A 14,339-nucleotide genomic window follows, 5' to 3' on the forward strand; every position below is an offset into this window, starting at 1 on the left:
GATGGTAAAGCACCAGTCCGCACATTGCCTGAAGAGCATAACAGACTTGAGGCATCTTCCATGGACTCCACAATCACTGGATCTCAATCAAATCGAGCATTTCTGGGATGAACTTGAGCGTCACATTTGTCAGCACAGGCCTCAGCCTACCTCTCTGCACTGATTGCGGGAAATATTCATTGCTGAACTGATAAAAATCCTCTCCAAGACCTTCCAGCACTTTGTGGAGTCCATCCCCACATCATGCCACGGTGTGATCGGGGCAAACGGTCGCCCAACCCAGGGGCACTGGAGCCTTTCACAATGCTTAACACAATTGTTTGCCAGAGTTGTCGTCAAGGATAAAACAATGAAAATGTAAGGTCACAATGCTGGATGAATGGATCTGTGCATAAAGCTGCTCCTACCTATAGCAACATTCTTTAAGAGGTCAGCGTAAAGCGTCGGACTTCCCCGAGACTCTCACTGCTGCTGCCGAGGAACGACATCCATGGTCCAACTCGATATTAGCTTTTGATCCTTATAAAAAGTGCGCAGTGGTTTTGGGTTCTGTTATTCTCATCGTCTGAGCTTGCCTGGTCCAGGACTGAACAGCCTCCCTCCGTTCCAGTCATGTGACAGTCTCCCCTTCCAACTCTGTTGGCCCCGCCTACTTCTCCTCTCTGTTTAAATGTAGAGGTGGGGGCTGGCTGAAAAGTTAAAGGGTGTGTCTCCAGGTCATTTACATACAAAGCTGAAAGATGCTTTTGTAACTGAAGCTGAAATGAAAGTACATGCTAGGTTATTTGCCTAAAGAATATTTTACAGTAACTTATTCTGTGGTTATTGTCTCAGGGCACACACTGCTAAAATATCATAGACAAAAGCTAGTGTTTCGTTGATTTTACACCTGCAAATCTTTTGGGAGATGAAGCTGAAGTAATATCTGTACTGACCAACACGCTTTGAGCAGTAAGACACTATGAAGGAGAAATGGCCCACAAATGCAAGTGTGGCTAGGCAACCAAACCGAGAGCTTTCTATAACCCAGTGTGGTACAAAATATTATTACACAATATAAAAATACATGTTTGCTACAAAGATGTATTGTTTTAATCAAAACTGACAAACTAGGAGATTATTTTGGTAACTACAACCACTCAGAGATTAATTAGCGAGGGTAGGTCAAGCAGAAACTACCTAATTGGCCCTCTCCCAATTAGTGGTTGGGAATCAGAACAGCAAAGCAGGTAAGGAAACCGCGATCGCTGCAGAATAAATCTCCATTTCAGCAGACACAAAGACAACCCGTTTGACAGGGCGGATAGAATTAACGTTCTTTATTTAAAAAAGAAAAACGACAGATACAATCTTAAACTAGAACGGAAAGTAGAATCACACAGAAACAAAATGAACGATCCAAGTTTCTGTTTTGTGGGTCGTGGGCACAGGTTACTGTTTGAATTTATTTTAAAAAGGAGGTCGAGTTTGTGAAAACAGGCCAAATGCCAAGACACAACTTGCGTAGCGCAGAAACAGAAACTAAAACAAACAGTCTCCACCACCCCGAAAGAAAAATAAAACATACAAAACATTTTCTGTTTCTTTCGTCAGCATGCAGGGTCAGGACCGTGAAAAGAATGCAGGTTTCGATGGATGCAGGTTAAATTTGGTTGAAATTTTAAAAAAAGGGTGCAGCGTGTGCCCCTTTAATGTTTCTGTGGTATCAACCAGTTCAGGTGCACAGTGCTTAAATGAAGGGGAGAGGTTTGCTTCTTGGGGTGTTAAACTGCATTTTGGTGCACTGCCTTCAGTGGGCTGTTTTTCTGTCTTTATTTGGGGGGCACTAAATATTTGTTTATCTAAAAACTAGTCTTGCACACTACGGCGTCCTCGGGTTGAGACGTAAAATCAAGGTCCTATTGCAAGTGGCTCAGCAGCAGCATTTGTGATGCACACCTTGCTCTCTTTGGAAAACAAAAGACATCTGCTAAATTAATAAATAACAATACTGCAGTATTATTACTCTGAGACCTGTTATACCTACAGAAATGGCTTCAGGAAGTAAAACTTGTCTCGAGTCAACTAATTGCTGTCACCGGAATAGATTATCTTGAATAGAAGCGAGAGGGAGGGCGAGAGAGACCCTAAACAACCAATGATGTCCTTACTGTGTACCCTTTGACTACAGTACAAATGAAGTGTAACTACACCCTGAACACAGGTTTCACACGCACACAAGGCTAGGATACAAGTTAGATAGAATTACCCTTCGCTTGGGGACGACATTCTAATGAATATTGTAGAACGTGTCACAATGACAAAGCCTCTAAAATAACAGTCTGTTTAACTTTTTGTTTTTTATGAATGACAAACGGAAAGAGGAATCTGGTTGAAATGACCCCAGAATGTCAGTGCCCCCACCCCAGGTTGAGTGGAAAAGTCAGACTGCTCTGTCAATTGTTTGAGGAGCCAGCGTCTCTGTGTGCGTCAGTCTGATGGTTCACTGTGCTCGGGGGGCTGCTAGGGGGCGCTGCAGCTCTAGCGAATGGCTTTCACGGGGCTCTTGAAGCTGCTGGCTGCCTGCAGTTGGAGCTGATAAGCCATAGGGTGGATCTTGAACCCGTACAGCCTGAAAAAATAAGAAGAAATATATCAAGGCATAGCTAGCCACCTCATCACACTTTAGCCTTGGCTCGTCCAGTCCAGAAGACCCTTCATTAAGGAATTAATCTTCAGCAGCAGCAGGATCTTTAAGAATATGAGTTACCTCAGCATTACACAAAGTTTTATACAACCATGAATGGATCTTCTTGTAATCTTTCCGCATTCCGAAAGGTACTTCCAGCTGGATCAAATGATCTTTCTTTTTTTTTTTTATAGAAATTGCAACAATTAAGCTGTAAAATAATGATTAAGTCTGTACTCCATGCGTGGTTGATAACATGCAACAGGTGCAGACAGGTATAAATGGAGTGATAACACCTGGCCCACGTGCGCGCTCTCACCTGGGTACGAACTGGTTGGCGGGCCTCTTGGGGCGGTATTCGGGGTGCACCATGAACAGCATGTGGGGGAACCCCGTCCCGAAGTAGGCTCCGTCAGTGTGGTGGTGCCTCGAGGATTTGGGGGTGTACACGTCCATGCACTTGGGACAGTACAACTTGACCATGGCCTCACCCGGGATATCGGACAGCCCTGGGGAGGGGGCGAGATGAGGTTACACTGGGGTCCCGGACCGAACTACCCGGTTGCCAGATCCAGGAGTAGTCTACTGGGCTGCTAGTTACTTCTAGCAAACTAATCTGGTGTTAAACATTTCAAAATTCTCCTAGACGTTTAACAGATATATGCCAGAGTAATTTACAAGTCAGCAATGACGGCTTTTCTGATTGGCTAAAAAAAAACTCAGTATTTTGAAGTTGAAAATGTTTGAAATATGTTTAACCGTAAAGTTTAAGACCTTGTAGCGCCCCCTTGGACTGTTTTTGTTACCTTAGGTAAGGTAGCCCGAGATTAACGCAAATTCAGGGTTTGTGAAACCAGCAATTTGAAAAAGGAACAGAAACTAAAACACAAGCACACACAGTTAAACTGGAGAAACTAAACCGATCCAACAAAGACGGAAGAGGACTAGATATACTGTATCGACAGCGAGGGAGATTTAAAAAAAGCCCTACACACAGAGAAAGAGAAAACAGAGAGAGAAAAGCCTCAATACGTAAACGAAAGAGAGAAACCTGCGAGGCCAGACCAGGAGCAGCACACGCACGCGGTACTTCAGTTTTCGAAGCTAGTGTTCTACACCACACTCACCGATAGGGAGCATCGGCTGGTTCTCACAGTACACTCTGGGGCAGTACCCAAAATCACCCTGCTGGTACTTCTCCAGCTGACAGAAAGGGAGAGAGTTCACAACAGTTACTCACACCAAAACAATTAGTCAACTCCCGACAGCATGAGGTCTAGTTTTCTATAACAAGAAAAGTCAACAGTGCTCCGTTCAGAAATACATCTTTCAGTGCTTTGAATGGAGTGACTTCAGTCCCCTGCACTTCTCCACACAATCTCAAAACCACGTAAAGGTGGATCAGTATGACTCAGTACTGGAACAGTAGACCCCAGTGCCACCAAAGGATTCAAACCCACAGAAAGATATTGACAAGAAGCTAAAAACAGCAATTAAAATTACTCATTAACATATTAGGTAGATTTTGTTAAACGTTTATTGCTTACACCAATAGAGGGGCAGTATTTTTAGGACGAAGCTGGATCTCCGTGGCTGGCTTACCATCTGCGCGATGCCACGGTTAGTGAGAATGTAACGTGCGTGAATCAGTCCATACAGCATCTCTGCAGCCTGCTCGATCAGGTCACTCTGGTTGGGGTTATCTTCCAGCTCCTCATCTACAAACACACGTAAGCGTCACTGTGCCAGTGTTTCATAGCTTTGCATCCGCGTTGTGCAGAGATGCACAGGTGGAATCCGGAACAAATGCAGGGCAGGTATAAAATCAAAATGTGCAGACAAAAGCCCTTCAAAAACAACTCAACTTGTTATCAGTCATTGATAAAACCGCATTCAAATGGAAAATAAATAAAAAAACATTTAAGGTCTCAATATTTATTATTTCTACAGCGTCCAAGGCAATAACACTGCATTAAGCTGATTTATCACTGTTAATATAGGGTTAGGGTATATAATAATGGTATGTAGGAGGCTGTGTGGTCCAGTGGATAAAGAAACAGGCTTGTAACCAGGAGGTTCAAATCCCAGCTCAGCCACTGACTCCCTGTGTGACCCTGAACAAGTCACTTCACCTCCTTGTGCTCCGTCTCTGGGGCGAGATGTTGTTGTAAGTGACTTTGCAGCTGATGCATAGTTCACACACCCTAGTCTCGTATCTTGTAAAAAGCGCTTTGTGATGGTGGTCCACTATGAAAGGCGCTATACAAAAAGATTATTATTATTACACATTTTTGCTTTTGAATACTAAAGTCATCAAAACACATCAATTATTGTTGGTTACCTAATACCGGTTGTGGATTGCACCTCCAAGCAGCTTATCAACAGCACTGTATTTGTAATGTGCAAATCCTGAATTCGACAACCAAAGTTTCTCAGCACAATAAAAGGAGGGGAGAGAAAGTGTTAGTGGAGTATGTAAATTTAATTAGAAGCAGATCACAATGCAGGAGCTTCCAGGACCTCAACGACGCAGGCAGTGCGGGACGTACCAGGCTCCAGGTCTAGAATCATGTCCAGCGCTTGCCGGTAGTGTGGCACCTGCTCGTTCAGCCCGGTCAGATTGAACTTATCTTGAATGTAGTCTTCATCCACCTGTGGAAAAGGGAGAGAAGCACACGTGCGTAAATACAGAGAACTAGCAGCATCATGAAAGACTGTACCTATCCACCATAGGGGTGTAACGACTCGCTGTCAGAGATGGAAACAACCCGCATGTGAGTAGATGCATTTCCCTCAATTCCAGGTTTTAATGTGCGCTCGAGTCCAGGTGTAGAGGTAACATGGGCAAGGACTGTATCCAACTTATTTGTCCCTTAAATTTCCCAAACTGATTACATACTGGTGGATCGATGCATCAGATTAGAACCCAGTTTGCTGTCAAACCTGGAGCGTGTGAGTGCTCTACTTTTAGTGCTAGTACAGTAGATTAGCGCATTGCCAGGAAACACGCTTCAGGCCTCTACAGTCGCGCTGGACAAGCCAAATGACTTGATTTTTCAACTGCTTGTTTTTATTTTTAACAAGGGGCAGTGCTCTGTATGCTACTCAGAAAAAAAAAATCATTTTATATATATGTTGCTGTGTTTAAATAGTAGTCAAGAGCAAAAGTCTACATTATTGGTTTTGGCGTTGGTACCCTTAACCAATCGTATTCAAGTTTTCTTGATTAAACAATTAAGACAATATGTTTGTTTGCTTTAATCTACCAATAAAGCATGTTGCGTTTGGATTATAAGACAACATTATACAAGCTGAATTGAGCATGACAGTTAATTAATCAGGAGAATTTGTGAGATTAATTTAAATGTTTTGCTTTTGGACATAAAATTAACAGTAACGAACAACCACAGTTCTGTTAAAATGTGTTTTTTTTTTTATTTGTGATAAATGATAGGTAAGTAAATGACAGGTAAATAAATGAATGATAGGGAGTTTCTAACGCAGGTAAGAGACAAGTGCTTACTTCACAAAAGAACTCATTTCCTCGCAGTCCACAGAACCAAGAGATCCACGACACTTCCTCAGAGCTGCTCATTCTAACCTCCTCTGCGGGAAGCAAAACACACTTAAACAAAACACTTAAAATGCAAGGAACGTGCAGAATATTTCTGGTTCTCACCACACACGCATACGGACGGGCGTTTACAATTCAAACTGTTGAATGTATTTATTTTTTCTAATTAAAAAGGATGGATATTTTTCCTCCAACTTACAATCTATTTATTTTTTTAATGTTGTTTCAGCTTTAATGGAACTACTGTGAGAAATGTTTCCAGGAATTATTGTGTACTGAAATATTCTTATATTCCGAGTATATTATTCTGTTAGCCACTTGTGCAATGTTGTTCTTTTTAGGGTTTTTCATCTACTTTTCCTTCAATTGTGTAAAACACACAAAAAAAGTTGGTTCCACTGAAGTTTCCATAGAGGCAACACCCCGACAGAGAAAATTAAGCTCTGCCTTGTATCTATATATTGTTTGTTTTTTTGTTTATAAATATCTCCAGACAGGTGCAGCCATTTCCAGAGATAATAACACGGATATAATAGTAATAATAATAACAAATTGAAGGAGTTTGTTTTACTCCTGCACACAAATCTACACAGATAAACGCCACGGGTCACAGTGACCCGAAACATCTCAACGGTACACAAACATCTCAAAGGTTTTCTGTGTATAAGTTCATGGCTCCAACTTGGTTAAAGTCATCAAATATTATACAGAAATTGAAAAGAAAAATAGCATTTAAGCTGATTGGAAACTAGAGTCGAGTCAAATAGACCCGAAACCTAATAGGAGGATTAAAGCAATTAATAAAATAAGACCCACAGCTTTGAGAACGAGAGATGTTGCTTTATTTCACAGCTAGAAATGTTCAAAATACCGCGTTATCGATTAGATTGCTTTATTTCACTGCTAGAACTGTACAAAATACCGCATTATCGATTAGATTGCTTTATTTCACTGCTAGAACTGTTCAAAACACCGCATTATCGATTAGACTGATCTTACACTGCGGTCCAGTTCAAGCAACGCTACTGTTTTTAAAACATTGTGAATGCGTCGCTACTTCAACGTGATGTTTTTAAGGGATAAAAGGTTGCAACGCTAGTATCCGCTTTTAATTGTAAAACTAGTTTAATCGAAAATATACCAACTGCGGCGATCGGATAACTACAACATGGCTGTTTGAGGCTTGGGCCTTATAGCAAGACCAATTAGGAAAACACTTTCTAGCAACAGATAAAAACACTCTCGGTGTTTCACAGACTTACATGTGAAGTGGGAGTCCCGCAGCTTTTAAAGAACGCTGAATCGGTTATTATTATTATTTTTTTCTTTCTCAACAGTATCTTTTTTTTGTGTGTGTGTCTTTTAAGTCTGGCAACCCATCCGGCAGCTGCCTCTGTTACTGCAATGAGGGGAACACACGTGACCCCTCCTTCCTGCGCTGCGGCTTTCTGGGAATTGTAGTTTTAATCATTGTCGCGCCATGTGCTTTCATGTGCACCTGACTGTAGTGAGAGGCGAGAGGGGAGAATGGCTCCTATGCGATTGTGAGTTGTGAATTGTAAATGGAGACTCGTTTCTTTGCTAGCTGTGAGAACGCGATTATTTAGCCAAGAGAAGACGTGGCCGATGATCGGTATCTGAACTCCACAAGAGGTGAGATTGAGGACTCGTTAGGTTTTGTTCTCTGTTTGGAGCGCTGAAGTCTTTTGATTTGAACCACATCTATCTTCAGTTCACCAATGTAACTAACTCGGGGTTGTCTTATTCTGCTTAAGTGCCCTTCAGCGCTTTACAGCCTATGATGCTGAAGTGTGAACGGTGGTGTCTAATTTGTTTTAGTTGATGTTAACTACTATGCCTCCGTTTTTAATTTTTTTATTGTTTCTAACCAGATTAGAAGGGGAAACGAAACCTCTGGGAATCCGTGGCTAGACGGACCGCCCTTCCTCCAGCTGGCTCATTATGGTCACAGAGAGGGTTATACAGAATTGTTCATCTATTCTTGAAGGATCCGATAGTCTGCTTCAACAGCTCTGTCCGGCAGCCTTTCCATTGGGTCACCACCCTTTCTATGAAAACGCCCCTTCTCTTCTCGGTTCTGAATATGCCTTTCTTCAGCTTCCACCCGTGTCCCCGGGTTCTGTTCTCTTGTGTCCTGTGAATAATAATTCTCATTAGTTTCTTATGTAACCCCTTGGCCATTGTAAATGTGTCTGTTAAGTACCTCTGCCGCCTTTCGTTCAAATGACGTATTTTTTCCTAGTGTATATTTCTTTTTTTCTCCACAAGGGGGAGCAAGAATACAGATACATAGAGATTTGATTAAAAAAAAACAAAAAAACAATCGCTTCCCGTGCTGAAATTATCACAGCGCGTTGGTTCACTGTTGTGTGTGCGCGGCTGTTTGTTTTGGCCATCGTGCCTTTTGTTTGGAAAAAAGGTTTTGTTTAAACTATATATATATATATATATATATATATATATATATATATATATATATATATATGTATATATATATATATAGAGAGAGAGAGAGAGAGAGTTTATTTGTGATAAATACTGGGCTATCTTCTTGGTCTGTGACGTCACCACCAAGCCACCCTCACACAATACCCCTTACATGTCGTTCATTTGTATTGTTCAGCAATTACCAACACGTGAAACAAGAGAAAAACCACAGCAGACTGCATCACGTCAGCTCCCCTGGGGTGCCGCTGCCCCTAAGAATAAGATTTTTTAAAAATAAAGCACTGCCACCTTATATATATATATATATAAAATGGAAACAGAAAATATGAAAAAGGCTGGTCTACTGTATTAACATTAACCCACTAGCGCCACCTAGCCCCCCAGATTAGAACCCAGTCCTCCAGGGAAAGGTTCAGTCATTACACCCTTTAGTCACAAGTTGACCGCATTGCTCTGTTTAAACTGTCAGATGTGATGTTATTTTCTCTCGCTGTTTTAATGACCTAATCTATTTATTCACTGCCTCCTGTAGCCTCAAATCTGAGTCATTAAGGGCAGGACCATCACAAGGCACTCTTTTAACATGAACCATAATCAACTCCCTTGACATCACTGGCTGCCAAAAACGCGCCCAGAAAAGAAACTGCATTCCTGAAAACTTTTTCTTTGCAAGTCAGACCTTAATTCGAACTAATCTAAGGGATGTATTAAACTCTAAATGTATGACAAGTTATTTTCATCCAGAATTGGTTAACTTACACAAGAGGGGAGTCCCAGGAGGAAATCCTGCAAAGTCTCTTGTGTATAAAGTATTTACCATACAGAAGCGGTCCTTCGCTATTGGGGTGTAAGACAGGTTTCCCTGTTTTACAGGCAATGCATCTAATATTCTCCTCAAAGTTCAGCCGAGGGGCTTATTCAAAGTACGTTTCGAGAATTCCTGTGCTGTGGAACAACCATGCAAATAAAACATGGAGTGTTACCTGCTGTTTAAACACAGCTATTGAAAAACAGAACATTTAAACAGGATGTGGCATTTACTAAATTCATACACTAAATAAATACAGCATCACTCAGGATCTGCAGGAAGAGTGATTCCTGTGTTCCCTGTTTGACAACGTGGACAACAGTCTTTACTATCAGTGCACTAGAGCAAACATTTTCAAAAGAGTTTTCAAACCTTAAAGTTATAAGTGTACAAAAGTTGATGGGATGTTTTTACAAAGTAAATAAAATTTACAGGTACGTTATTTAAACAAGTGGGGATCATGTAAAGAGATAGATTTTTCGGGAACCCCGGTGTTGCTTATCAATGTTTTATACATATATCATAAACGATTAATAACTATGTTATAGAGCGTTAATAAAACATTATAGATGGATTATAACCGTGCAATAGCAATAGACAGAATTAGTTTTATAAACGGGTCAGTTTTTAGCAACCAATTGTACTTTGGGATGTTTAACTGTAATTCCGTTTATAACTATTACATGGTTATAAACCATCTACAATCCTTTATTAACAATAACATATTTATTAAGCATTTAGAATATATTTATACAACATTAATAAGCAGCAGCTTAATATAAAGTGTTACCTGCAAGGGTTACTATTTGTTGATCCTGTAAGATTTCTGTTTTAACCGCGTGTAAAGCTCTTTGAGATACTGTGGTAGGAAAGGCGTTATTTTAATAAATACAATTGAAAATGTAAATCGATCATGAAATGGTAGCGACCTTCTCTTCAGCTGAGAGTGCACAGGGTGGGGGGCAGCTAGCAGCATTTTTTTTTTTTTTTCACAATTTTCTGTCCATTTAGTCCTCTTTGAGGAAAGCGTGACATGGCTGCTATTTTAAAATCTTAAACTGTCCATATTAATTTGTACTTCTTCCAGCGGTAGGCCTGGCTGTAAGCTAGCTCTGCCGGTATGATGTTTTCTTTTTGTTGCTGTTTCAGAAGGTGCCTTGATTGATTTCCCTCTCTGGTGTGTCTCCTAACACAACGCACAATTCCCCTGAACAATTAGTCTCATTATATTTTGTTGTGTTTTTTTTTTAATTAAATGTGTCGCATGCGTTCTAACACATGTAAAAAGGATTTAGTTCAATATTAAAACACACTTGTTAAATAACTCTTTGTTGGTAACACGACACACAACGCTGTGTTTGCAGTGCGCTGGTTGAAATTACCTTCTCACAACATAGAACCGAGCCTCGGGTCTCCAGAGGAATGAGAGTCAGGTGAATTAGCCTGCTCTTGTCTGCCACACCTCGTCACAGAGTGACATTGTGTGCGCGCATTGTTTTGTGTGTGCAAAATAACCAATATTCTACATTTATTTATCAAATATCAGGGTGTGCCAATGAAAAAGATTAATTCCAATGTTTCATCTCATGCTAATTTGTCTGGATCTATTTGCAATTTACAGTTTGAACAACCCTTATAAATGTATATCATTTTAACTGGTTTTCCTATGCTTATCTCATAGTTATACTTTCCATTTCCCATAGTTTCCTCTGGTTTGCCATGTTTATTAATATGCTTTACCATACCTCGCTATTCTTTACAAAGCTTGCCTCTGCTTTAGACATGTTTTTACTTTACAACACATTGCTATGCTTTTACTTTGTTAAAAGTTTATAGTGTTCTTTTTAGGGAGGAAGAAAATGATTGAGCTTGAATAGGGACAGGGAGGAGGTTACTAGTGCTAATAAGAGCTAATGAAAACCTAAATTAACCAGATTTCCACCTTGAGCCATAGAGACAACGAGAGACAACGCCTAGTCAGGTTTATCAGGAGCTCCATTGTGGAGATTCACTTCATACAGGTGAGAATCAGTTCTTTAAAATCCATTATCCTATCCCAATTTATTATCCTCCACAGCGGATGAAATCTCCTGGAGAGCAAACGGTGGAGTCAGTCATCCGTACACATCACGTTTTGTGTTTTATATATCTTGAGAATGGCTTGTCCAAAATGTCGCATGATGGTGTGACGAAGCTGGCAATTGTCCGCCTTGAAAAATAAAATCAGCTATTTTCGTTAACAGCCACCAATAGACCACAACGATCTGGAAATAGATCAGAGGTTTGAAATCCAATTTAAGAAAGGCCCTGCTCAGAAAATCTATGATTGTATAGCGAGGCATTGCTGTTCTCAGCGTTAACAAAGAGCAGACCTGCTGAAACGAGAGGCAGGGGAGGAGGCGTGTGCGGGTATCACAAGTCACACACGTTTGCATGCATCTGCAGAACCGCTGATCCACTTGTCACAAAACTTGGGATTGACATGTTGTAGCATAAAATATTGAGAATATCAGATTCCAGGGAGATGCGGAGGTGTCTGTTTGTCTGTCTGTCCATTCATCTGTCTGCATGTCACACTTGTTTGTGTATAAAGCAAATGATGATTTTTTAATCTATAATCATTAATCTATACCATTCTGTACATGCTGTGGCTATACATCCTAGTCGTCTACTTTTTCATCTTACTGATAGCTCAGATCAAGCATTTTTCCCTTGTAGTCAAACTCTTGCAAGCAAGCGACGTTATTGCTGCAGAACAGAGTCTGAATCATTGCTTTCCATTCCTGAGCTTTGCTACACTCTGCTGTGCTTTCACCAGGGGATGACAAAGCAGTATATACTCAGAAGGAGCAGGTTCATTGTCGGCTCTGTACTTTACTTTTATTTACTGTGCTTTTACCAAGGGGCACTGCCATTGAAGGGACTGGTTTGTTATCTTCTTTTTGCTTTGCTACACTTCGCTGTTCTTTTACCACTGGATACCCAAGCTGTAAACATTCAAAAGGGGCTGGGTCAGTCTCTTTATTGTGCTTAACTAACGAGACTATTCGAAGAGGCAGGGGCGGTGCAGAAACGCTTCAGGCACACACACTGTTAGGAGCGAGTTCATTCCTCTGGGGAGTGGATCCAGATGGAAACCACAAAAGCTCACATGATGGTGTGACAAAGCTGGCTGTTCAAGTTTAGTCATTTTCTTTCACCCTAACAAAAAAAGAAATATATTCTGCTATTTTCCAAAACAGTCACTCATAGCCAGCCTACACTGAGCTGAAAATAGATCAGAGTTTTGAAATCTCATTTAAGAGTGGCCCCGCTCATAAAATCTATGACTGTATAGCAAGGCAAAATATGCAAAATATTGAGAATATCAGATTCCAGGGAGATGTCTGTCATCTGTATATCCATCCTTCTTGCTTACATTTTTGCACCTATCTAGAGAACCAGTTATCCAGTTGTCATGCAACTTGGTAATAACATTATGTTACTGGGAATAGTGTGTTCTAGGAATATAGGGAGTGTCAGTATGTCCCTTCACATATCTGTCTATGTCATGTTTTTGCATTGCAATTTTTCTCAAATGGTAAAATACAAAATTCAAAAGCATTGACACAAATAATAACATTTGTAAGACGAACATCTAAACTGCTAACACATTTGCAAACCTAATCACACACTCTTAAACACATACACACTGCAAAACACACCCTGTAACTGTGCAGACTTTTATAATTGTTAATACAGACATAACAAGACAAACAAAACCCTCCCACTCCACAGGGAACCTTACTATAGGCTATTAGAGGAGATTATAATGATATTATCACTATGTGAAAAATGGGAACAAGGGAAAACAAACCATAGGGTTGTACGTATACACAAAAATGCATAAACACATTTGAATAAATGTGCCCATTTGTGTAAATGCATAAACACATTTGAATATATATAAACTATATATATATCTAATATATATGATATATATAGATATATATATATATATATCGATAATTATACTATATATGTGGTGTTTGTATATATATATATATATATATATATATATATATATATATATATATATATATATATATGTATGTGTGTGTGTGTGTGTGTGTGTGTGTGTGTGTGTGTGTGTGTGTTTGTGTTTAAAATATGTTAAATATATGCAACATACATACAAACATATGTTAGTTCAGTCATACTAAATAGTCATATAATAAAATATTAACATGGTTAAAAATATGTTATAACAGCATATGGGGTGTTTCATGTCCTGCCTTATTTAAATAAGTAGAAACTGGCGTCAACTCAAAATATTCAAAGGATGCAAAGTTTAGGAGAGACTGTTGCTGTGTTAATTCATATGGGTTTATATTTTGACTGCTTAAAAGAACACTTGAATTTTATTTTGGACAATGGGTTAAATGCAATATAACTTTGTGTTTGATTTATTGATTAGAGAGAAATTATATATATATATACATATATATATAGTATATATATATATATATCTATATATATATAATATATAATAATATTTTTATATTTATAATACATTTTGTATAGAACATATATTGAGTGTTTTTGTAAATGATACAATTTAAGTGTTACTAAAGGTTATATACCAATATAAAAGTTTCTTTTATTAAAGAAACAAAAGTTATATAAAATTTAGTTGTTATTAGTTATATAAATTTTTACTTGACAGTAATTAACTTTGTATAGTGCTCTATATATTTTATAGAACGTATATGTATTATGATATATATATATATATATATATTATATATATATATATATATATATATTATATATATATATAT

General features: G+C 39.2%; 1 protein-coding gene across 2 annotated transcripts; it reads right to left on the reverse strand.

The window, feature by feature from the left end:
- Positions 1–1,304: 1,304 nt before the first annotated feature.
- LOC121304367 (casein kinase II subunit beta) lies at positions 1,305–7,617 on the reverse strand. 2 transcript variants are annotated; one of them, XM_041235467.1, is made up of 7 exons: positions 7,505–7,617; positions 6,192–6,293; positions 5,218–5,320; positions 4,271–4,386; positions 3,796–3,871; positions 2,988–3,177; positions 1,305–2,611 (listed from the first exon to the last, which is right to left on the reverse strand). In XM_041235467.1, exons 2-7 carry the CDS (start codon positions 6,261–6,263, stop codon positions 2,521–2,523), a joined length of 648 nt encoding a protein of 215 aa, XP_041091401.1. In that variant the 5' UTR covers positions 6,264–6,293; positions 7,505–7,617; the 3' UTR covers positions 1,305–2,520. The 2 variants fall into 2 exon arrangements, with proteins under 2 accessions (XP_041091401.1, XP_041091400.1); XM_041235466.1 differs by having other exon boundaries at positions 6,192–6,274; positions 7,505–7,605.
- Between the last annotated feature and the right edge of the window lie 6,722 nt (positions 7,618–14,339).

Source organism: Polyodon spathula, chromosome 37, assembly GCF_017654505.1.
Source record: "Polyodon spathula isolate WHYD16114869_AA chromosome 37, ASM1765450v1, whole genome shotgun sequence".
Lineage (NCBI taxonomy): Eukaryota > Metazoa > Chordata > Actinopteri > Acipenseriformes > Polyodontidae > Polyodon > Polyodon spathula.